The sequence below is a fragment of the Tamandua tetradactyla genome, chromosome 6 (genome assembly GCF_023851605.1).
Source record: "Tamandua tetradactyla isolate mTamTet1 chromosome 6, mTamTet1.pri, whole genome shotgun sequence".
In the NCBI taxonomy this organism is placed as follows: Eukaryota; Metazoa; Chordata; class Mammalia; order Pilosa; family Myrmecophagidae; genus Tamandua; species Tamandua tetradactyla.
In genome coordinates, this window is record NC_135332.1 from 21,992,052 (window position 1) to 22,017,301 (window position 25,250).

General features: G+C 41.3%; 1 protein-coding gene across 1 annotated transcript in view; it reads left to right on the forward strand.

Annotated features, from left to right (window-relative positions):
• PLEKHM1 (pleckstrin homology and RUN domain containing M1) overlaps positions 1-25,250 on the forward strand; it is a 146,104-nt gene that overhangs the window by 76,317 nt on the left and 44,537 nt on the right. Inside the window, 2 exon segments of the mRNA XM_077164066.1 lie at positions 19,137-19,222; positions 23,214-23,458. Coding sequence (XP_077020181.1) covers positions 19,175-19,222; positions 23,214-23,458 — 293 coding nt within the window. The 5' untranslated portion in view covers positions 19,137-19,174.

Sequence of the window (25,250 nt, forward strand, 5' to 3'; positions counted from 1 at the left end):
TGCGTTCGGACACCCTCCCTGCGTTCGGACCCCGGGCTGGCTCAAGCCGCTTCGGCTAGCGAACCCCCAGGACGGCGAGAGTTTTCCAAAGTTTAAGGTCCCACAGCACCTTTTACTGGTGGGACCCGCAGACAAACGTGTGCCACGAGCGCCACCTACTGGGCAGGATAAGAAAAACAGAACCCAGAGATTTCACAGAAAAATATTACAACCTTGCTGGGTCCAACACCAAGAGAAATCTGAATAAATGCCCAGACGCCAGCAGCAGAAGATAACTGTCCATGCTCAAAAGATTGAGAATATGGCTCAGTCAAAGGAACAAACCAATAGCTCAAATGAGACACAAGAGCTGAGACAACTAATGCTGAATATACGAACAGAAATGGAAAACCTCTTCAAAAATGAAATCGATAAATTGAGGGAGGACATGAAGAGGACATGGGCTGAACATAAAGAAGAAATAGAAAAACTGAAAAAACAAATCGCAGAACTTATGGAAGTGAAGGATAAAGTAGCAAACATAGAAAAAATAATGGATAGCTACAATGATAGATTTAAAGAGACAGAAGATAGAATTAGTGATTTGGAGGATGGAACATCTGAATTCCAAAAAGAAACAGAAACTATAGGGAAAAGAATGGAAAAATTTGAACAGGGTATCAGGGAACTCAAGGACAATATGAACCGCACAAATATACGTGTTGTGGGTGTCCCAGAAGGAGAAGAGAAGGGAAAAGGAGGAGAAAAACTAATGGAAGAAATTATCACTGAAAATTTCCCAACTCTTATGAAAGACCTAAAATTACAGATCCAAGAAGTGCAGCGCACCCCAAAGAGATTAGACCCAAATAGGCGTTCTCCAAGACACTTACTAGTTAGAATGTCAGAGGTCAAAGAGAAAGAGAAGATCTTGAAAGCAGCAAGAGAAAAACAATCCATTACATACAAGGGAAACCCAATAAGACTTTGTGTAGATTTCTCAGCAGAAACCATGGAAGCTAGAAGACAGTGGGATGATATATTTAAAATACTAAAAGAGAAAAACTGCCAACCAAGACTCCTATATCCAGCAAAATTATCCTTCAAAAATGAGGGAGAAATTAAAACATTCTCAGACAAAAAGTCACTGAAAGAATTTGTGACCAAGAGACCAGCTCTGCAAGAAATACTAAAGGGAGCACTAGAGTCAGATACAAAAAGACAGAAGAGAGAGATATGGAAAAGAGTGTAGAAAGAAGGAAAATCAGATATGATATATATAATACAAAAGCCAAAATGTTAGAGGAAAATATTATCCAAACAGTAATAACACTAAATGTCAATGGACTGAATTCCCCAATCAAAAGACATAGATTGGCAGAATGGATTAAAAAACAGGATCCTTCGATATGCTGTCTACAGGAAACACATCTTAGACCCAAAGATAAACATAGGTTGAAAGTGAAAGGTTGGGAAAAGATATTTCACGCAAATAACAACCAGAAAAGAGCAGGAGTGGCTATACTAATATCCAACAAATTAGACTTCAAATGTAAAACAGTTAAAAGAGACAAAGAAGGACACTATATACTAATAAAAGGAACAATTAAACAAGAAGACATAACAATCATAAATATTTACGCACCGAATCAGAATGCCCCAAAATACGTGAGGAATATACTGCAAACACTGAAAAGGGAAATAGACTCATATACCATAATAGTTGGAGACTTCAACTCACCACTCTCATCAAGGGACAGAACATCTAGACAGAGGATCAACAAAGAAATAGAGAATCTGAATATTACTATAAATGAACTAGACTTAATAGACATTTATAGGACATTATATCCCACAACAGCAGGATACACCTTTTTCTCAAGTGCTCATGGATCATTCTCAAAGATAGACCATATGCTGGGTCACAAAGCAAGTCTCAACAAATTTAAAAAGATTGAAATCTTACACAACACTTTCTCGGACCATAAAGGAATGATGTTGGAAATCAATAATAGGCAGAGTGCCAGAAAATTCACAAATACGTGGAGGCTCAACAACACACTCCTAAACAACGACTGGGTCAAAGAAGAAATTGCAAGGGAAATTAGCAAATACCTCGAGGCGAATGAAAGAGAAAACACAACATATCAAAACTTATGGGACGCAGCAAAGGCAGTGCTAAGAGGGAAATTTATTGCTCTAAATGCCTATATCAGAAAAGAAGAAAAGGCAAAAATTCAGGAATTAACTATCCATTTGGAAGAACTGGAGAAAGAACAGCAAGCTAACCCCAAAGCAAGCAAAAAGAAAGAAATAACAAAGATTAGAGCACAAATAAATGAAATTGAAAACATGAAAACAATAGAGAATATCAATAAGGCCAGAAGTTGGTTCTATGAGAAAATCAATAAGATTGATGGGCCCTTAGAAAGATTGACAAAAAGAAGAAGAGAGAGGATGCAAATAAATAAGATCAGAAATGGAAGAGGAGACATAACTACTGACCTCACAGAAATAAAGGAGGTAATAACAGGATACTATGAACAACTTTACGCTAATAAATACAACAATTTAGAGGAAATGGACGGGTTCCTGGAAAGACATGAACAACCAACTTTGACTCAAGAAGACATAGATGACCTCAACAAACCAATCACAAGTAAAGAAATTGAATTAGTCATTCAAAAGCTTCCTAAAAAGAAAAGTCCAGGACCAGATGGCTTCACATGTGAATTCTACCAAACGTTCCAGAAAGAATTAGTACCAATTCTCTTCAAACTCTTCAAAAAAATCGAAGTGGAGGGAAAACTACCTAATTCATTCTATGAAGCCAACATCACCCTCATACCAAAACCAGGCAAAGATATTACAAAAAAAGGAAACTACAGACCAATCTCTCTAATGAATACAGATGCAAAAATCCTCAATAAAATTCTAGCAAATCGTATCCAACAACACATTAAAAGAATTATACATCATGACCAAGTAGGATTCATCCCAGGTATGCAAGGATGGTTCAACATAAGAAAATCAATTAATGTAATACACCATATCAACAAATCAAAGCAGAAAAATCACATGATCATCTCAATTGATGCAGAGAAGGCATTCGACAAGATTCAACATCCTTTCCTGTTGAAAACACTTCAAAAGATAGGAATACAAGGGAACTTCCTTAAAATGATAGAGGGAATATATGAAAAACCCACAGCTAATATCATCCTCAATGGGGAAAAATTGAAAACTTTCCCCCTAAGATCAGGAACAAGACAAGGATGTCCACTATCACCACTATTATTCAACATTGTGTTGGAGGTTCTAGCCAGAGCAATTAGACAAGAAAAAGAAATACAAGGCATCAAAATTGGAAAGGAAGAAGTAAAACTATCACTGTTTGCAGACGATATGATACTATACGTCGAAAACCCGGAAAAATCCACAACAAAACTACTAGAGCTAATAAATGAGTACAGCAAAGTAGCAGGTTACAAGATCAACATTCAAAAATCTGTAGCATTTCTATACACTAGTAATGAACAAGCTGAGGGGGAAATCAAGAAACGAATCCCATTTACAATTGCAACTAAAAGAATAAAATACCTAGGAATAAATTTAACTAAAGAGACAAAAAACCTATATAAAGAAAACTACAAAAAACTGCTAAAAGAAATCACAGAAGACCTAAATAGATGGAAGGGCATACCGTGTTCATGGATTGGAAGACTAAATATAGTTAAGATGTCAATCCTACCTAAATTGATTTACAGATTCAATGCAATACCAATCAAAATCCCAACAACTTATTTTTCAGAAATAGAAAAACCAATAAGCAAATTTATCTGGAAGGGCAGGGTGCCCCGAATTGCTAAAAACATCTTGAGGAAAAAAAACGAAGCTGGAGGTCTCGCGCTGCCTGACTTTAAGGCATATTATGAAGCCACAGTGGTCAAAACAGCATGGTATTGGCATAAAGATAGATATATCGACCAATGGAATCGAATAGAGTGCTCAGATATAGACCCTCTCATCTATGGACATTTGATCTTTGATAAGGCAGTCAAGCCAACTCACCTGGGACAGAGCAGTCTCTTCAATAAATGGTGCCTAGAGAACTGGATATCCATATGCAAAAGAATGAAAGAAGACCCATCTCTCACACCCTATACAAAAGTTAACTCAAAATGGATCAAAGATCTAAACATTAGGTCTAAGACCATAAAACAGTTAGAGGAAAATGTTGGGAGATATCTTATGGATCTTACAACTGGAGGCGGTTTTATGGACCTTAAACCTAAAGCAAGAGCACTGAAGAAGGAAATAAATAAATGGGAACTCCTCAAAATTAAACACTTTTGTGCATCAAAGAACTTCATCAAGAAAGTAGAAAGACAACCTTCACAATGGGAGACAATATTTGGAAATGATATATCAGATAAAGGTCTAGTATCCAGAATTTATAAAGAGATTGTTCATCTCAACAACAAAAAGACAGCCAACCCAATTACAAAATGGGAAAAAGACTTGAACAGACACCTCTCAGAAGAGGAAATACGGATGGCCAAGAGGCACATGAAGAGATGCTCAATGTCCCTGGCCATTAGAGAAATGCAAATCAAAACCACAATGAGATATCATCTCACACCCACCAGAATGGCCATTATCAACAAAACAGAAAATGACAAGTGCTGGAGAGGATGCGGAGAAAGAGGCACACTTATCCACTGTTGGTGGGAATGTCAAAGGGTGCAACCACTGTGGAAGGCAGTTTGGCGGTTCCTCAAAAAGCTGAATATAGAATTGCCATTATGACCCAGCAATACCATTGCTAGGTATCTACTCAAAGGACTTAAGGGCAAAGACACAAACGGACATTTGCACACCAATGTTTATAGCAGCATTATTTACAATTGCAAAGAGATGGAAACAGCCAAAATCTCCATCAACAGAAGAGTGGCTAAACAAACTGTGGTATATACATACGATGGAATATTATGCAGCTTTAAGACAAGATAAACTTATGAACCATGTAATAACATGGATGGACCTAGAGAATATTATGCTGAGTGAATCCAGCCAAAAACTAAAGGACAAATACTGTATGGTCCCACTGATGTGAACCGACATTTGAGAATAAACTTGGAATAAGTCATTGGTAACAGAGTCCAGCAGGAGTTAGAAACAGGGTAAGACAATGGGTAATTGAAGCTGAAGGGATACAGACTGTGCAACAGGACTAGATACAAAAACTCAAAAATGGACAGCACAATAATACCTAATTGTAAAGTAATCATGTTAAAACACTGAATGAAGCTGCATCTGAGCTATAGGTTTTTGTTTTGTTTTGTTTTGTTTTGTTTTGATTTTACTATTATTACTTTTATTTTTTTCTCTATATTAACATTCTATATCTTTTCGGTTATGTTGCTAGTTCTTCTAAACCAATGCAAATGTACTAAGAAATGATGATCATGCATCTATGTGATGATGTTAAGAATTAATGATTGCATGTGTAGAATAGTATGATCTCTAAATGTTGGGTTAATTTCTTTTTTTCCGTTAATTAAAAAAAAAAAAAAGAGAAGGGATAATTGGAGATGAAGGGATACAGACTGTACAACGGAACTGGATATAAAAACTCAGAAATGGACAGCACAATACTACCCAATTGTAATGCAATTATGTTAAAACACTGAATGAAGCTGCATGTGAGGTATAGGTTTTTTGTTTTTGTTTTTTTTGTTTTTTTTTCTTTCTATTATTGTTTTAATTCTTATTCTGTTGTCTTTTTATTTCTTTTTCTAAATCGATGCAAATGTACTAAGAAATGATGAATATGCAACTATGTGATGTTATTAAGAATTACTGATTGTACATGTAGATTGGAATGATTTCTAATTGTTTTGTTAATTCTTTTTTTAATTAATAAAAAAAAAGTGATGAAAATGGTGATTTCATTGAATATTTAATATCAATTTTCTTTTATTGGAAGGTTGGGTAGACTTCCCCTATGAAACATCTGGTCCTAGGCTTTTTGTGTGTGCATGTGGGTGTGTGGGGGGGTGTTGATTACTGATTCAACTGCTTTATTAGTAATTGGTTTGTTGAGATTTTCTATTCTTGAATCAACAGAGGTAGTTTGTGTGATTCTAATAATTTGTCCATTTGACATATATTATCTAATTTATTGGCATGCACTCACTCATAGTATACACTTATTTTTATTTCAGTGAAGTCAGTAGCAATGTTCCCCTGTTCATTTCTGGTTTTCATTATATGTATTTTCTCTCTTTTTTTTTTCTTTGCAGTCTAGGTAAATGATTTGATAATTTTGATTCTGATGATCTTTTCAAAGGACCAACTTTCTGTTTTGTTGATTCTATTTTTCTATTATACCTCATTTATCTCTGCTCTAATCTTTGTTATTTCCTTCCTTCTGCTTGCTTTGGGATTAGTTTGCTGCTTTTTCTAGTTCTTTGATTTTTGAGGTTAGGCCTCTGATTTTAAGTCTTTTTTCTTTTAAGCATTTAGACCTATAAATTTGGCTCTCAGCTCTGCCTTTGCTGTATCCTATTAAGTTTTGGTGTGTGTATTTTCATTCTCCTTCACCTCAGGATATTTCTTAATTTCACTTCTGATGTCCTCTTTAAACCATTTGCTGTTTTAGAGTATGTTGTTTGATTTCCACATATTTGTGAAATTTCCCTTTCTCATTTCATTGTGGTCAAAGAATATACATTGTATGATTTCAATATTTTTTAATTTATTGAGACTTGTTTTGTGATCCAACATATGCTCTCTGCATTGGCCCCTGAGAAATATGGATTCAGTTTTCATTGTGTGCAGGGTTCTACATATGGCTGTTAGGTCAAGTTGGCTTTATATATCATTCAAGTCCTGCACTTCCTTACTGATCTTCTGACTAGATGGCCCATCTCTTATTGAGAGTAGTGTGTTAAAATTCCCTACTATTATTGTAGAACCATCTATTTCTGTCTTTGAACTGACAGTATTTGCTTCATATATTTTGGGATTCTGCTTTTGGGTGCATACATATTTGTAATTATTACATCTATCTGTTGAATTGTTGCATTTATCAGTAAGTATTGTGCCAAAACAAATGTACATCACTATTACAAGGTGTTAATAATAGGGTGGTATGCAGGGGAAAATACACCTAATGCAAACTATGGAATATAATTAATAATAATATTTCAGTATTCTCTCACCAATTGCAACAAATATACTATACAAAGGCTAAGTGTCATTAATAGTGGGGTATAAAGGGTATTCTTTAGGGAGCAATGAAAATGTTCTAAAATTCATTGTGCTGATGAGTACACAACTCTGTGATTATACTGAGAGCCACTGACGTTATACATTTTGGATGGATTCTACGGTATATGAATACCATTGCTTTAAAAAGAAAAAATAAAAGAGCCAACCGCCAGTGCCCAGAATATTCCACACACAGGTGTGGTGAGGAAGCTCCATCTTTATTGAAGGTATCCTGGGGCCCTACACTTTTTTTTTTTTTTTCGTAAGCTTATAAGTGTCTGTGCCCGTTTGAATCTGTTGTGAACTCCAGAAAAGCCACATTCTTTAATTTTCATTCAGTATTGCTAGGTGGGAGCATATTGATTGTTTCCATGGAGATGTGACCCACCCAGCTGTCGGTGGTAACTTTTGATTAGATGGTTTCCTTGGAGATGCGTCTCCACCCATTCAAGGTGGGGTCACTTACTGGAGCCCTTTACGAGGAAACCATTTTGGGAAAAGCCTTAGAGCCACAAGAGCCCGTGCAGCCAGAGACCTTTGGAGATGAAGAAGAAAAACACCCCCAGGGGAGCTTCATCAAACAAGAAGCCTGGAGAGAAAACTAGCAGACATTGCCGTGTTCACCATGTGCCTTTCCAGTGGAGAGAGAAACCCTGAACGTCATCAGCCTTCTTGAATCAAGGTATCTTTCTCTGGATGCCTTAGGTTGGACATACCTATAGCCTGATTTAATTAGAACATTTTCATACCCTTGCCTTAATTTGGACATTTTCACGGCCTTAGATCTATAAATTTGCAACTTAAAAAGATCCCCTTTTTAAAAGCTATTCTGTTTCTGGTATGTCACATTCCAGCAGTTTGCATACTAGAACGGTGTCCAGGGCTTTATAAATGAGGGAGGTCTATATGGAGTTAAACTGGTGGAGACCTGACTAAGCCTAGGGGCCTAGAAAGTCATTCTAGCCAGGCAGCAGGTAAGGTCCTGGCTGCTGATGATATGCACTCATCCCCAGAGGTGATTGGAGAAACACCTGGAGTTGATCCTTGGCTTTGTCTCTAGGACATTCACACTGGAATGAAGGCTAATTGGTCAGCTAGCAATACAGTATCAGAGAAAAGGTGTCTCATACCAAAGGGCTGCCAGAGAAAAGGTGTCTACGGGAAAATACAATTTCTCAAACTGTAATTTATGGACCTCTACATCCAGCATCACTGGGATGCTTATTTAAAGATTCCTAGAAACCTCCCCTCCAAACCCGCGTGTCCATCCCACCAGTATCTCAGACAGAGAGGCCCATTTAAACAAGCCTTTTTAGCTCACTGAAGTTTGATAATTCTTGAAGTATGACGAGGGCAGGGAGGTGGAGGAAGCAGAGGTTCTTTGGTTTTTTAGGGCTGAAAGAGAGGAAGGACCAAGCATGGTGAGGATGAGACGACTAAGGTCTGATGAAGGCTGCTTAACCCAACTTAGTGACCGCTGGCCTGCTGCCCATCCCCACAGGGGTCAGGGTCTCTTCCTGGGAAGTACCAGTCTCCACCAGTACTGGCTACAGAGGCCCTGATAGGAGTGAGATGCTGTGGTTAAGACCTGGAGGGCGGGGGTGGAGTGGGGTAGGGGAACCATACAGGTTCCAGAAGAGGAAAATCCCTGAAGCCAGAGGCGGGAAGAGTGGTTCGAGTTGAGGGTTTTTAATGTCAGAGGGTAATGCTGGAAAGAGTTTGGCGCCACACTGTGGAGTGTTTTGGCTTGCAGAACAGGACATTAAGATTTAAACCTGTGATCAATATAAAGGATCTCTGGCTCTCTAACACATGAGCAACCAAACTAACCCTGGACTTCCTAACCAGATCGTTACATGAGGGATCAATATACTTTTCTCTTATTTAAGCCTCTGTTCTTTTGGGTCACTATTGCAATAGCTGAACCTATAACCTAATAAAGGAGTGGGTACATGCATTGGCTAGCTATTGCCACAGTAATGCTGTGTAACAAACCATTCCCAGATTTAGTGGCTTAAAATAATTCTCACGAGTCTCTAGGTTGACTGGTGCGGCCATGCTTTAATGCTGTGCTGTCTGGGTTGACTCCTCATCTTGGGATGGATCCACAGTCCAGCTGGGGCAGCTCTATTCCACCTTCTGGGCCCCAGACTGAAAAGACAGCAACTCCCCAGGAGCAGCTCTTCTCACGATGAAGGCAGAAGCATAAAATTAATAATAGAAACTTGTAAGGCCTCTTAAAGTTTAGGCTCAGAACTGACACATTTTTGTTTCCGACCCATTCCGTGGACCAAGGCAATTCACATGGCAAAGGCCAAAGCCAGTGGATTGGAAAGAACACTTTACCCAATGAGACTGTGGCAAGAGTGGAGATGCAGGGAAGGATGGAAAATTGGGGACAATAATTCTACCTATGCCAGCATGTGACTGCCCTGGTTTGGAGTCCCATTCTTCCAGTGGTTACTTATAAATGAAGCACAGCGAAATGTTAAGTCCATCCACGTGAAGATTCAAGCACAGTTCTGTTAGGTCATCAAGAATCACATCTCTGGGCGGGCCACGATGGCTCAGCAGGCAAGAATGGTCGCCTGCCATGCCGGAGGACCCGGGTTTGATTCCCGGTGCCTGCCCATGTGAAAAAAAAAAGAATCACATTTCCTTCCTCTCCACACAGCCCCTGACTCCCCACAATGCCTAGTAACAGGCCCTGCCCTGTGATGACTCAGGGAAAATTACTGAGTGCACTGTAGGTCGTTCTTCCTTCTCCCCATGTGATTCCTTACGAAATACAGGCAACTCCCTAAGGTCAGTGCAGAGTGCTATTTCTCCATCCCATGAGTAGGGATCTGCACCCAGATCTCTCTGACACCCAATCCTGCACCCACTGCCTCCACTATGGACCTCCAGAAGGAAGAGCTTATGCAGAGTTAAAGCACCAAAACAGATTAGTGACATTTCTTTCTCAAGAGGCCATTTGGAACCAGAAAGATTCCCATCACCTGAGATACCCTAAGAGGAAGGCGGTCGAGAGGCAAGACTTAGTCAGGGATCCACAGGAACCTAAAGAAATTTTTAAGAATAGTGAGATTCATCATCAGATCCCCCACTGCTCCACGAAGCCCCTGGGCCCCTGTCATCAGGGCAAAAGCAAAATCAACCCCAGATGTTCTGCCTTAATATCTGCCTTTCCCAGGAGATTTTGCCCTTTAAAGGAGAACCAGTTAAAGAGAGCCACAATTAACTTTAAAGAATGTCACCACTGAATTCCAGGCACAGAGCCACGTGGGTGGAAAGGGTATTTTAGGGCACTGATTCATGATAAATAGTTTCCCCCATTCCCTGTAAGTGACTACTCAAAGTTAAGCTAACTCAGACTCAAGTTGATAAAAACAGAGGGGTTGAGAAACTCAAGTTGATGTGAAGCGTCTTGATTGTGATAGAGGTAGACTATTTGAGAGCTTGCTGTTAAAAGTAATGGCTAAGGGGGTGAGCCACAGTGGCTCAGCAGGCAGAGTTCTTGCCTGCCATGCCAGAGATCCAGGTTTGATTTCCGGAGCCTGCCCATGCCAAAAAAAAAAAAAAAGAAAAGTAATGGCTAAGGGATTGCCTTAGTGGACTTCAAGAGGATAGTATGCAGCAGTTTTTTTTAGGGGAAAAAATAGAACAATCTATCTCCAAGAAAGGTATTAAATGAACAAAGGAAGATGTACTATGGTATGTGCTATCCATTATATGTATAGAATTATTTGGTCCAATACAGTAGCCACTCACCACATGTGGCTATTTAAACTTAATACCAATGAAATAAAAATGTAAAGTAAGCTCCTAAATCACACTAGCCACATTTCAGGTGCTCAATTGCTACCTGTAACTAATGGTCATCATATTGGACAGTGCAGATTTCCATCGTCACAGAAAGTTCAACTGGACAATTCTGCTATAGAAGACCTCTGAAAAGACACACAAGAAACTGGTAATGGTGGAGGCCTTCAGGGAGAGGGACTGTGGGGCTGCAGCAATGTAAACACTTTGTACCTTTTGAATTTTATACCATGTGTTTGCATTAAGTACTCAAAAAATGAATCAGAACCTAGGCATTCTTATACAGGGTTACTGTATACCAGGCAATGTTCCCAAGGAGATCTCTTTGCAATTAAAACAAATTAAGAGACATCATGATTTCATATTTGATTTTTTCCTCCACAGCTTAAACTTTTAGTTTCTGCTGCCATTTTTCTGCTTATTATGAGCTCACAGGTAGCAAACTGGATTAATAAAAGAAAAACTCAACCAGCTGTCATGCACAGGTTGACAGCTTTTTTTTCCCCTGAGAAATGTGTGCAGGTGGTTTTGATTTTATTTTGCATGAAAAAAGCTTCAGCCATAATTCCTGCTGGCAAGATTGTTCCTAGTTCTATAAGGGAAATAAGTGTTCTGTAAAATGTGTCATAACTCTGGGCACCCTGCCTCCTGGGTCAGTTTGAGAATTCCTGTAGTAGAGTTTGCGGTTCCTACCTGGCAACATCCTGAATCCAGGCCAGTTGAGGCAGGAAAACCAAAAGGGGGCAGGATAGCACAAGTTGCTCTACTTAAAAGGCAACTTGTGGGGCAGTGATGTCCAAACGGTGACCACAGTTTCCTTAGAGGGCCGGTTCCTGCAGGCACCTGTGCACCAGGCACTGTTCGCAGAGCAAATAGTATCCTTTCACTAATAGCTACCATGTATAGAGGGCATATGCATCTCATTTCACTTAAATCTTACATTAAATACATTCATAAGTTACCTGTGAGGTAGATTTTATTCTCCGCAATTAACAGATGAGGAAACTTAGGCTGGGAGGTGGGGAGGGGGCTAGATAACTTGTCCAAGTTCACAAGGATGATAGATCAGCGAGGGCCCTTTCTGTTCCAAGTGAGAGGAATTCAACAAAGCATTGCATAAATAAACCAAGAAAATGGCATGCAGTATATCAGTTCATATAACCAGGAAGCCTAAGGGTTCCAGGCTGGGCTGTATTCTGGACTCAAATGACATCATCCTCTTCTATCTTTTTTATCTGGGTTGGTGTTTTCCAGGGCCATCAGTAATCAGGAATGTCAGTCTCATGCTGTTGCAGAGCAAAGCTCTCGGACAAAAGCAGGCCTTCCAAAGGACCCTAATTGGCCTGCTTGGGCCACGGGATAACCCTGGGATGGGGGCCTTAAATCAGTAACCCAATCTCAGCAGAATCCCAGGGAGTGGAGGAGGCTCATCCCAAAAGTAAAGAGAAGGTTCTGTGACCAGAAGTGGGCAAGGGATGGAGGATCCAAGATTGAAGTTAGACTGAGCTAATCCTTCAGTTTTTCACATATAAATAGATACTATTGTGAAAAGTAAAGCACAAATTCATTTAAAAGCCAGTAGTGTATTCATGGTGATTTTTGGTTCTTATATATCTTTTTCAATTAAGGGATACTAAAAATACAACTACAATCATGACGGAGTTCACAACTCCCCCCACCCTCGCCTTTTTTTTTTTTAATATTAGAAAGGGAGTCAATTAAGAATGTGTTATAGCAAAGAGGATAAACCAAGAAAGAAGAGAAGGGAGTCGGGAGATAAAGGCCCCAATCCAGGAAGCACTGAGGGGAAATCTCAGCCGTGTGACTGACCTGGGAGGTCCCAAAGTGAGGCAGGGACAAAAGGGGCAAGGAACTGCTGTGGACCATTAAGTTTCATTTCCATTCACTTCATTTAATTTAGTATTCTTTGTATTTTAAACTGTGTGGGTGATAATTTAAAATCCATTTTTAAAAAGAGACGTTGGGAAGAAATAGGTGGCAAAACCAGCTTCTCACATCAGAACCCTGAAGAACACCAGCTATTCCAGGGTAGAGAGAGGTTCCCATTAATACTGGTTTGACGATTCCACTCAGATGCTAGGTAAAGATAGATCAGGGGTTCAAACAAGAAATGCTCTGGCTCAAGTATTCAGAAGAGCTGTCAACGACCGGGACCTGGCCAGAGAGAGAGGGCAAAAAGTAGCCAGAATGATAATAATAGCTAGTCTTTTGAGTTCCTACTACAGGCCAGAACCTCCTAAGGATATCACCTTATTTAATCCTTGCATCATATGATATCACCCACAATTTACAGATGCGGAACTGAGGCTCAGAGAGTTTTGGGCACTTGCATGAGGTCACACATCCTGGGCCTGTGCTTGGGGTAGGGGGTGTTGTGACTTACTTCTCTTTTCTAGATATCGATAAAGTTCAATTTAGAAATTTCTGTCTTCAATGCTACCCAAAGGGCCTGTGAAAAATGCTGACACTTGTTGGGGTGCCCTGGGCTCCACACTGCTTTAGGGAAGGCCCAGCAAACAGTTGGGATACAGCAGAGTGGCATTCAAACCTTAAGAGCCCTTGCTCAGTCCCTAGACTCTGTTGCCTCTTGAACTAGAATAAAAAGACCTGGGTTAGAATCCTGCTTCTATGGCTCATTTGTGGTGTGGCCTTAGGTCACCAAGTTCCTTAACTTCTCTTAAGCCTGTTTCCTCATCTGTAAAACGGGGATAATAACAGGTGTTTGCTGTTTGCACCTATCTGGCAAAGAGTAGGGGCTTCCATTTTCCATCAATAGGTTGAAAGACATCTCCTAGGCCTGGAAGACAGATTTGAAGACTGAAAACAGAAAGGAGCTTCAGAACAGCAGGATTCCTCACATTTAATTCTGCTTCAGATCCACAGTGGTAAGGGGAGGGGATGGGTGAGATGTGGTGAAGCCCAAATTCTTGAACCCCACTCTAGAGTGACTCCTTAGGTCCAGGGTGGGGCACAGGAATCTGCATTTAGGATTTATTTCCAGGGAATTCTGACTCCTGGGTTTCTAATTCTGGATGGACTTTAAATCTAAACTGATGGGCCAGTGGGATGTGAGGAGCCCTTCCAGCACTGGCCTCCAACTTGGCCTGTATATCCTCCCTTTCTCCCTTGTCCAGTGTTTTCTCTATCTCCCCTTTATTCTGACTCCCTCTCCTTAATTTCTTTCCTTCTCTGTCTTCTTAGTCTTCTCTTCACCTCTTGGTGCACTTTCCCTGTCCCTTCACCTGCAGTACCTTTCCCCCTACTCACCTGGGAAGGCTTGGTTCAAAAGTGGCCTCCTCCAGGCTCTCCTGTCTGGCCCCATAGCAGCCCCCGCCCCAGGATGCATTGCTTTAGTCAGCTTCCCAAAGTGGTATGTGGTCCCAAAAGGGGTATAACAAGACAAGAAGAGGAGCAAAGCTAGCAGATTTTGTGGAGAGGTGGGGAGGTAAGAGAAGACCAGGAGAGGGGGCTCTTAAAAAGGCAGAGGAGAGATTTCTCCCTGGTTCCCACAGCTCCTGCAGAGAGCAGGTGTGGGGCAAATTCCATGGAACAACTGCAGGATAGTATGTGCTCGAGTGGAGAGGGAGGGGTATGCTTGTACCAAGCCCCCAGTGCTCTCATCAGGTCCCCCAGTGAACAACTTCAGGGATTCCCTAGACTCCAAAGTGACAGTAATGGCCAGAAACGCTATCTCTTTGCCAATTAACTAGACTTTCTCAGTATATCCCTTCCTACCTTGCTTAAAATGAGTGTAACTTGTCTCTGTCCTCATCTGAAGTCGATGCTGTTCTACCTTCAGTAGCCCTCTGTTATAGTGAATGATTTTCATCCTGATAAGAGCTTGGTTTAAAGGAAAGAGCTCCATAATCACCCCATCACTTATGAGTTGTATGCCTTAACTTCCCACAGTCTATGAAATGGAGACAATAATACCTGTCCTGTTCCTTATTTTTATTTTATTCAATAGTTCACTCAGCAAGTATTTTTTTAGCACAACAGTGTGCCAGACACCATTCGAGGCACTGGAAATGCGATGATGACCGTATCAGGCAAAGTTTCTATTTACATTCATTCAGAATTTGGTCCCAGCTAGAATCCAATGGTAAATGGGGCAGGAATATCAGGGGCGATGGGTGTTATTGGATGGAAGAAAGGAGGAAGGAATGAAAGATACTGAGTGTTCACCAACTTCACAGTTCTGCCCTTGCCCGTTAGCCCTTGACTGGTATCTAACCCTCTTATTTCAAACCAATTAAATAACTGGTATTTAATTGCTTCAAAGGCTTCCTCTCCCCCATCTCTCACAAGACACTTGTCCAGAAATCCAGTTTTCTTCAGGTGGAAGGAAGCAGCTGTTTACTCATTCAGCACTCACATGTCTGAAAGATCATCTTTTCCAACTGAAAAATATGACTCATCAACTGGTACAAGAGCTGAGTGGCTTAAATGGCAGTCTGTTCTAAACAGGTACACAGTGTGATTCTGCCAGTAGAGGGAAGGCTGTTGGGAATGGCTAAGGAGTCTCTAAAGGGAAGATGTTGCTGTTTACTCATGGGCTGAATGTTTTGAAAACCCATTTGAAAGCGGTGAAGCTAGCTATCCATTTCTTCTTTTAATGTAAGTCTCATCTAAGCTATTCTATTTTTTTTCTTCCCTGGTTTCTAGAGGAAAAGAAATTGAACATGTATAGAAGGCCAGGCAGTCCAGTGAAAAACAACCAGGATAATTCCTTCCTAACTATATGTTGTGGCATTTAAGAAATGCCAGCTCTGAAACTTGGGTCTAGTAGAAAGGACCTGGGCTATAGATCTGATTGGCAAGTTGGTTTTAGGCCTTTTAGATCACAGATAAAATGAGGCTTTTGAGTACCTCTTAAAACCTTTTTAAGTAGTAAATTTGCCTATAACTCCTTGAGCCAAAACCTGAGACAATTTGATCAGGTTGAAAGGCATAGAGTTGGAATGAGGGAACTGGAGAACTCTGGAGAACTCTATCCCTTACTTAAGGCCTGTTTCTGCTAAGCCTCATTTTTCTCAACTGTAAAACAGGAATAAGCATCCTTCTCCCACAGGATTGTTGTAAGAATTAAATGAGGTTAGAGTATGTGATTAGAAATGCTTGTTTTATTCACCCTGGAGAGCTCTGTAAGGGAGAATCAATACTTTAAGGGCAGACGCAGCCCCGTATCACATAATGTGGTGTCTTTCTAAAGGGCAGAACTTACCTTTTCCCGTGGTAGACTTTCTGAGAGGCATTTGGTATCACTTCCCAAGTTCTCCCCTTATTCCCTTCAGCATAGGTTTCCTTGAAGCCACACCTCTTTGGTTTGAATCTTGGTGTCAGAGAAGAAAGTTTTGAGGACTGAATATGAATCCATTTGCATACGATGGTAGATTTAGGGCCTGGGCCACTCAGGTGGATGATGGGGTGCTGACCAGCAGGTAGAGGCCCATAGCCCTCTCTGATTCTACAGTGATTTCTTGGGTCTAGACTGTCAAATTCCTGCCTTTGAGTTGGTGTCTGCCTCCTGGAGGCATTATGTAACAGACGTGGCTAGGTAAAGTACTTTGGCTTCCTACAAGGAAAAGGTGTCCTGAATTGTGGCCTGAATCCCAAGGTCTTGGTCCTGTTTTCCAGATTGTCAAGTGGCTGCTCTCCTGGATTCCTCTGAACTGTTGTCATTTTGTAGCTTTTTTGACACTTTGTTTAGGAGTCAGTAACTTGTCTGGCCCTCCTCTAATCTCTCTTATCTTCAGTGTACTTTGGTTTGGCAAATGATTTCTTGGCAAGATCACCCCCTTACTCATACCCCCCTCTCCATAAATACTTAATTATTCTCAATTAATTAGACCTTAATGGAGCCAGGCTGTTAATTTAGATTGTTGAGATCCGTGACCTGGGGGCCTGGCCTGGCTGGCTAGGGAGGGGCAGTTTAGAGCTTGAGGGCTCTGTCTGGAAGGGCTGAAGTTGCTGAGTGTTGGAGCCCAGAGAACCTTGACTCTGCTGGGCATTCTCCCTGGGCTACATTTGGGTAGCCTTGAAGGAACCTAAGCTCCAGGATCAGACACATTTCCAGGGGTGACTCTGTGCTGGTTGACCGCAGCACACCTTTCCTTGTCTTCTCGGTCCCTGAGTATGAGCTGGTTCCCAGGGGAAGGCCCTAAGATTCCCCAGGTAGATGGGAGCAAAGAATATGGTGAAGAGCGAGGCAGTCAGACAGGGGCTGCATCCATGGCAAATGCTTTTCCTGGCAAACTGTCACGTCCTGGCCAGAGCTGGTCTGCAGAGGCGCTCCTCTACACATACCTGCCTCCCTCTGTTTGTCTGACTTAGGAGTCCTGTTTACCTTCTACCAACTCCAGACACCAGGGATTGAATCAGAGCATCGTCAAGTTCTAGGACCACCCTGCTTCTGTCCTTTCCAGACCTCGCACTCCCTGCTCTCTTATAAATCTTTCTTGCCAGACTGGCCTCGATGTGCCCGTGCACCTGGGCCCCCAGCTGAAGTGCACCCCTTCCTGCCTACCCAAGCCTAGCTCATACTCACCTCTTCCAGAAAGTTTTCCCTGTTCACTTAGGTGATTGTACCCATTCAGGTGTCTGAAGTCTTTTCCCTTGAGCTGGAGTAGGCACTCTAGGAGTGGGTGGTAGAGGCAGGCCACTTAGTAGCTATGGAATCTTGGGAAGTTCCTTGACTCCCTCAGCTTCCATTTCCTTATCACTCCTAATGTGGTTAATGAGGAAGGAGTAAGGCAATATGCGTAAAGGATACAGAACCCATTTAACCTTCCTTGGTTTTGTTAACCTCTGTTGGGCCATGATTTTTTGACGTCAGAACAGCAAATAATCTTTTTGGGGGGGAGGGGGGTGAGGATGTGAGGGGGAGGTATTCCCTGATGCTCAGCACTATGTTCACTGGAGATTTGTTGAGATGTGAATGGGCTTGTCCAATCCCAATCAGACAGACACAACTGTTGAAGTTATTGGGGGTTATTTGGCCAACTAACAGCCCTCTCAGTTTCAGTCAGGTGGAGGCTCTACCAAATACTCAGTTCCCCAGGGAGGAAGCCAGGTCCCTGAGGCTGCACTGGTGGGGATGGCTTTACCCTTAGACCTGGGGATCTGGCTCCCCCATATCCCAACTGAGGGCCCTCCCTTTACTTCCTGTTCAGAACAATGCTTGTACCTCCAAGAGAAGGTGAGGGCTTCAACAATAGAAAAGAAAAGCATTTTCCCACTTAAAAAAAAACAAACAGATTTAACTGAGTATTGCTTGTATATTTGGTATGTGGGTGGCAATATCCACTGGGATCAAAGATAGCATTTACTAAAGTGCCCGGTCCATTTCAGGACCTGTGCAGGGTACTTCACATATGTTCATGTCTCTTTCTGACAGTCTGATACAATGTCTAAGCATGCCCAGCTAATTAGAGGTGAAATGGAGATTAGAACCTTTGTTGGTCTCTTTAGATGCATCCTCCTGTGCTCTGCAAGGCAGACCCTTATAGCCTCAAGGAGAAGCAGAAGTGTAGCAAAGCAGCAGAGTCTTTCCCCTTTTGAAGCTAATTCATTTGTTCTTTTCACTGCTTACCTGCAGACCAGGACTAGGGTAAGAGGGCCTAATACAGAACCAGGACCTGAATGTGAATTCTCAGCCCCTGCTTCCTGGTACCTATGGATCTTTCAGCTGCAGCATCTCCGTATCTAAATCAGCCATTCCTTCCACTCCCACACCCTGATCCCACAGGTTCCTGGCTTTCTGTACTGGCATTTGGAGTAAAGGGCCCTTACCGCCCACTCCTTGGGGTTGATCCACCCCAGGATCATAGGACTCCTCACCTCCTGAGGTCTGAGCCTTCTGATTTTTTTTTTCCTTTTTTACTTCCTTCTTTATAATCCGCTTTCCAGGTTTTACTTTTGGATTCCGAAGAGCTTTGGTTGCAGTTTGAGTGAGATCAGCTGACATCCTACTGCCTGCTGGAGGAACTGGGTAGAGTTAAGTTGAGAACTTGCTCATCTGGCCTCCATCTGTCTCACAGGTAACGTGTGATTCCACGGGGTTGCGGCACAAGTGGAAATGCTGTCAGTGGTGGAGAATGGACTGGACCCCCAGGCTGCCATCCAGGTAGGTGGACAAGGGAAGATTAAGGGTGGAGAAGGGGTCTAGAGAGACAACTGTTTTATCAGTTTTTTCTAACTTTGAAATGAATGGGCACTATCCAAAAAGAGAGGGCTTATGTTGAGGAAAATGTTACAGTAGAAGTAGGTCTGAGGAGAGCCTATCCTTTCTCAGTCGTCCTTTTGGTGATTAAAAACAAATGACAATTTACAAAAGAACAGTGGGGATTTAAGATAAGTTAGCCAGAGATCAGGAGTTTCCATTTAAACTTTCAGCCCTTGGCCTTTAGGCCATGATTTGGTCACACAGTTTGGCCAATACAGTAAGTTGGGTTGAGACAGTTTCCCAAGCACTGGTTTGTTACGTTTTGATAATTTTAAAAGTAAGTTGGCATCTTACATATATCTGAACCAGTCAACTGGAGCCCACTCAGCCTCCGCTGATTGCTGTGTGCATCCTAACTGGGCCCTGGGGCTCTCTTGGGCAGTCTGTGGGCTAAGCTGTCAGTTCCCTTAGAGTCAGGAGGTCAGGGCAAGTTTCGGGCTGAGCCCCTGGCAGAATCCTGAGATGGCTTTGGGAGGAGAAAGCAGGTTTTTTCTTTCCTCCCCAGTGTTGTTCCCCTATTCAGAGAACTTTCTGCTTGAAAGGAACTGCAGATGTCAGAGATGTGCTTTCCCCTCTTTTGACCAATGGAGAGTCCAGCTCCATACATTTAACCAGCTGGCTTTCAGGCAGAGGCCCTTTTCTTTGTGTTGCCTTTCCCATCCACCCAAGAGCTCTCCAGGAACATGGCCCTTGGCCTGCAAAGCCTGCTAACAAGGGGTAGCATGAACTAACTCCATGAGGGTATGAGATCCTCAAATGTATGTCTTATTAATCCCTCTATACCCTACACAATATTTAGTGGGTAGGTATTGGTGAGACTGTAGAGAAATTGGAACCCTCATACATTGCTGGTAGAAATGTAAAAATTGGACATGAAGTTACCGTATGATCCAGCAACTCTGCTTCTAGATATATACCCCAAAAAGTGGAAAATATGTCCACACAAAAACTTGTACGTGAGTATTCATGGCACAATTATTCATAATAGCCAAAAAGTGGAAATAACCCAAATGTCTATCAACTGAATGGGTAAACAAAATGTGATATATCCATTTAATAGAATATTATTCAGGCATGAAAAGGAATGAGGGTGGGCAATGGTGGCTCAGTGGCAGAGTTGTAACCTGCCATGCTGGAGACCTGGATTAGTTTCCCGGTGCCTGCCCATGTAAAAAAAAAAAAAAGAAAGTGGAATATTCTGAGACATACTACAAAGTGGATGAACCTTGCAAACATTTTGCTAATTGAAAGAGGCCAGACATAAAAGGGTAGATATTGGATGCCTCCATTTATATGAAATCCATAGGAACAGACTGAAGGTTAGTGGTTATCAGGGGAAGAAGGGAGGAGGGAATAGGAAGTGACTGTTAGTATATAAGGGGTTCCTTTTTGGAGTGATGAAAATGTTCTAAACTTTGTAGTGGTGGTTGCACAATTCTGTGAATATACCAAAAGCCACAGAATTGTACACTTTAAATGGGTGATTTTATGATGTGAATTATATATCATTTAAAGCTTATTAAAAAACCATTTAACTTTTCAAAGAACATTAGTGTTTACCACGTCCACTAAAATCAAAAGAGGGGCGGGCCACAGTAGCTCAGTGGCAGAGTTCTTGCCCGCCATGCAGGCAGTTCGATTCCTGGTGCCTGCCCATGCAAAAAAAAAAAAAAAAAAGTAAAATTCTTATCTATATTCTATCAGCTAGCAAATCAAACCACAGTTCCTGCAGTCCTTTTTTAGTCATTTTCCAGTGGCTTTTGTAACTTTGACATAATTATAGCATAGTGCAGGTTTTTACTTTTACATAGTACAGTATTTTTTACATAGTTCAGTTTTTACTTTTACATCGTACAATATTTTCAAAGGACTTTATGTACACTTTACAATTACTCATTTAGCAAAGATTTATTAAGCCAGGCATAATGCTTAGTGTTGAGGACACAAAGATGAGTAAAATACTAGTATGACCCTCAAGGTGCAATCCCTACAACCTCCCAGGTACTATAGATCAAGAAGTATTTCCATTTAACAAATGAGGAGATTGAGGCTCAGAGAGGTTAAGTAAAATGTCTGGGTACTGACAGAGCTAGAACTAAACCTAGGCTTCTGACTTCCATGTCTAGTGTCTTTCTTTTTTTTTTAATGCAATTCTATTGAAATATATTCACATACCATATAATTATCCCAAGTATATAATCAGTGGCTCACAGTGTCATCATATAGTTCTACATGCATCACCACAATTTTAGAAGATTTTCATTACTCCAAAAAATAAAAAGGAACTCCCAAAGAGGGGCCATGGTGGCTCAGCAGGCAGAGGTCTTGCCTGCCATGATGCCGGAGACCCGGGTTCGAGTCCCAGTGCCTACCTATGCAAAAAAAAAAAAAGAAAAAAAGGAACACCGAAAACATCCCATCCCCTTATCCTCCCCTATTTATTTATTTATTTGTCTTAATTTTCTTACTAATCTACCCATACGCTGGATAAAGGAAATGTCAGTCTCAAGGTTTCATAATCACACTGTCACACCATAAAAGCTACATAGTTATGCAATCATCACCAAGTACCAAAGCTACTAGATGACAGTTCAACAGTTTCAGGCATTTCCTTCTAACCATTCTAATACACTAGAAACTAAAAAAGAATATCTATATAAAGCATAAGAATAGTCTCCAAAATGACCTCTCAACTTTATTTGAAATCTCTTAGCCACTGAAACTTTATTTTGTTTCATTTCTTTTCTCCTCTTTGGTCAAAAAGTTTTTCTCAGTCCCAGAGTTCTGGGTCCAGGCTCATCCCGGGGAGTCATGTCCCATGTAAGGGGGAGGGCAATGAGTTTACTTGCAGAGTTGTCTTAGAGTGAGAGGCCACATCTGAGCAACCAAAGAGGTTCTCTGGGGGGGGGGGGGACTCTTAAGCATAATTATAAGTAGGCTTAACTTCTTTGCAGGAATAAATTTCATAAGGACAAGCTCCAAGAATAAGGGCTTGGCTTATTAAATTGGGAGTCCCTAATGCATGAGAGAATATCAGGAATTCCCCAGGTGGAGAAGTTTGATATTTCCACATTTTTCCCCAGTCCCTCAAGGGACTTTGCAAATACTTTTTTTTTTTTTTTTACTGTATAATTTTTTTTTATTAATTAAAAAAAGAATTAACAAAACAATTAGAAATCATTCCAATCTACTGCAAATACTTTTTAACTTTCTGCCCAAATACTCTGGGATATATGGAGATATTACAGTTACCTAAAAAGAATAATAGCTCTCGGTCCCTATTCTAGTTTCCACGTAATTATGTTGTTTAAGTAAACTGACCAGGCAGGTTAAATTAAATAGTGTACTACAGAAAATATTACTTTTGTATAGGGTCTTTCCAAATGTAAACCATGCTTTTGTTTTTTGATATCTTAGTTGTTCTAAAGCAACATTTTTATTCTCCACATTGATTAGCTCATTGATACTCTGAAAAAAATCTTGGTCAAATCAATAAGGTAGAAAGCCCCACCTCTGTCCTTAGAAGAATTTACCCAGTCTTTCATCTTTAATAGTCATCATGATGGAGCCAGTATTTAAACATAAGATATATAAGGCTTATGTTCTTTGAAACTCCATTTAGAATACAAAAAATACCCAGTGAAGGATATGGGTTAAAAAAAAATAATAATAACAATAGTTATTCTGTGGGTGGTGTGTGATTTTCCTTTTCTTCACTACATTTTTATCTCTATTTTCTAGAATTAATACGTGCTATTTTTGCAGAAAGAATTTATAGATACATACATACATTCAGCCATGCGTGTATTTTCCAATAGTCAAGACTTAAGATTCCAGAGGGTCTCTATAAGATTTTGTCCTAAAGGCCTGTGTTACGTTTGACACTGCATAGGTCATCAAGAAAAAGCTGGTGGGATCAGTGAAGGCATTGCAGAAGCAGTATGTGTCCTTGGACACAGTGGTCACCAGTGAAGATGGAGATGCCAACACCTTGTGCAGTGCCCTGGAAGCCGTGTTTATCCATGGCCTACATGCCAAGCACATCCGAGTGGAAGCAGGGGGAAAGAGGAAGAAAACTCTCCAGAAACCTCTTCCTCAGCCTGTCTTCTGGCCTCTCCTGAAAACCGTCACTCACAAGTAAGATCACCTAGAGAGGTTTTGCTTTCAGGAGGAATTTCAGAATATGGGACACATATCTCTTCTGATCAGCAGTGAGAGAAACCAGCCAAGATGCCGTGTGTTCTAGTGAAGAGATAACAGGTGTAGGCAGTGTCCTGTAGAGGGGTTTATTCTTAGATCCAGCTTCCCAGGCAGTGTGCCATTAGATATTGAGCCCCTCAGCCCTCAGACAATGGCCTGGGGCTGCTTCAAGGCCCTGGGCTGGTTGACTCTAGCAGGAACACCCTTTTCTGTTTACTTCAAGGTGCCATACAAATCTTTTGCATGTGAAAAAGGTTGGAGAACATTGTTTTAGGCCAGGCAGTTGGCAACCAAAGCCTCTGTGCCAATGCTGGCCCACCCCTTGTTTTTGTAGATAAAGTTTTATCAAAATACAGCCATGCCCATTCATATACATATTGCCTGTGGCTGCTTTTATCCCATGGCAGAGTTGAGTAGTTGCAACAAAGTTTGGATGACCTGAAAAGCCTAAAATATTTACTACCCAGCCCTTTACAGAAAACTTTTGCCAAAACTGGCTTAGAATGTTTGATAGTCTGTGTGCTAAATGTTATTCTTACAACTAGGGATGGGATTTTTTCAAAAAAGTAGACTCTGGGAAGAGCATCTGAATATTCACTGTTGAGACATTTGTCTCTTTGGCCTTGTCCCTAACTGCTTGAGCCTTTGAATAGGTATCTGGCACTGTGCCTCTAAGGGCTATGAAATGCCACCTTCAACCTGAAGGTGCCTTGTCAAACTTTGATCTTCCTTTCCCTGCTTATTACCACTGTCCTATCTCAGATTCTTACCTCTCTCTTAGCTGACAGTGGCTTTCTAAGTGTCCTCTTATCATTCTGTTCCATCTTTCAGTATGTCAGTCAGTCAGTCAATATGGGAACTCAATCACTGAGTCCAGTAGAGTGAAATCTGTACTCCCTTGGAGAAGGCATGTGCAGGGGACTGTGACAGCTCAGAGGAATGGCATTTCCATTAGCCCTTGGAATTCAAGAACTGAGTTTAGTAGACTTGGGGTCTGATCTTACTCAGACAGACCCACCCTGAGGTCTGCTTGGTTGTGGTCAAGTCACTTTCTTGCACAAAAACCTGTATTAGGCTTGCGAAGGCCAGCCCCATCAAGTATCTGAGTTACAAGGTCAGGCTTAGGGTACCAGAAGCTGATCAGGTTCTCCAGGTGATTCTAATGTACAGCCAGGTGTGGGGACCACTGCTCTACTTTGCCTTATTGGTTTGATACTCAAGGCCCACTTTTACCTGGCTTTGCACTGAATTACCTTCTCTCCACATGTTGTAATTGGAATGCCCAGCATTCCAACAGACAAGTAATTGTCTGTTTCTTCCTTATACTTTATGCTTTTTTTCTGCCAGTCCCTTGTGCCTTCCATTTTTGCCTCTTGAAATACCCCAAGGCCCATCTCAGATGCTGCCTGTTCTATGGCATTTTCTTACTCCAATCCTGAATTTATTTCCTCCACCCCATGCCACAGCTCTACCACAACTGGGCTCACCTAACATGTGCCCTTGAGTGGTAAAGCAGGGACCGTGTCTATATCCTGTACCTTAACACCTGCAAGGACCTTGCTCAGCAAGCATGTCTTAAGTGAGCAGATGGATGTCAGGGGTCCAAGGCATAATTGTAACAAACATAGCAGTTATCCTTCATAACACTTCAGAAACCTGGGGATTATAGCTTAGCTATTTCTAAATTTCCCTTAAACACTATTATTCAGGAATTTTTCATGCTGGTATG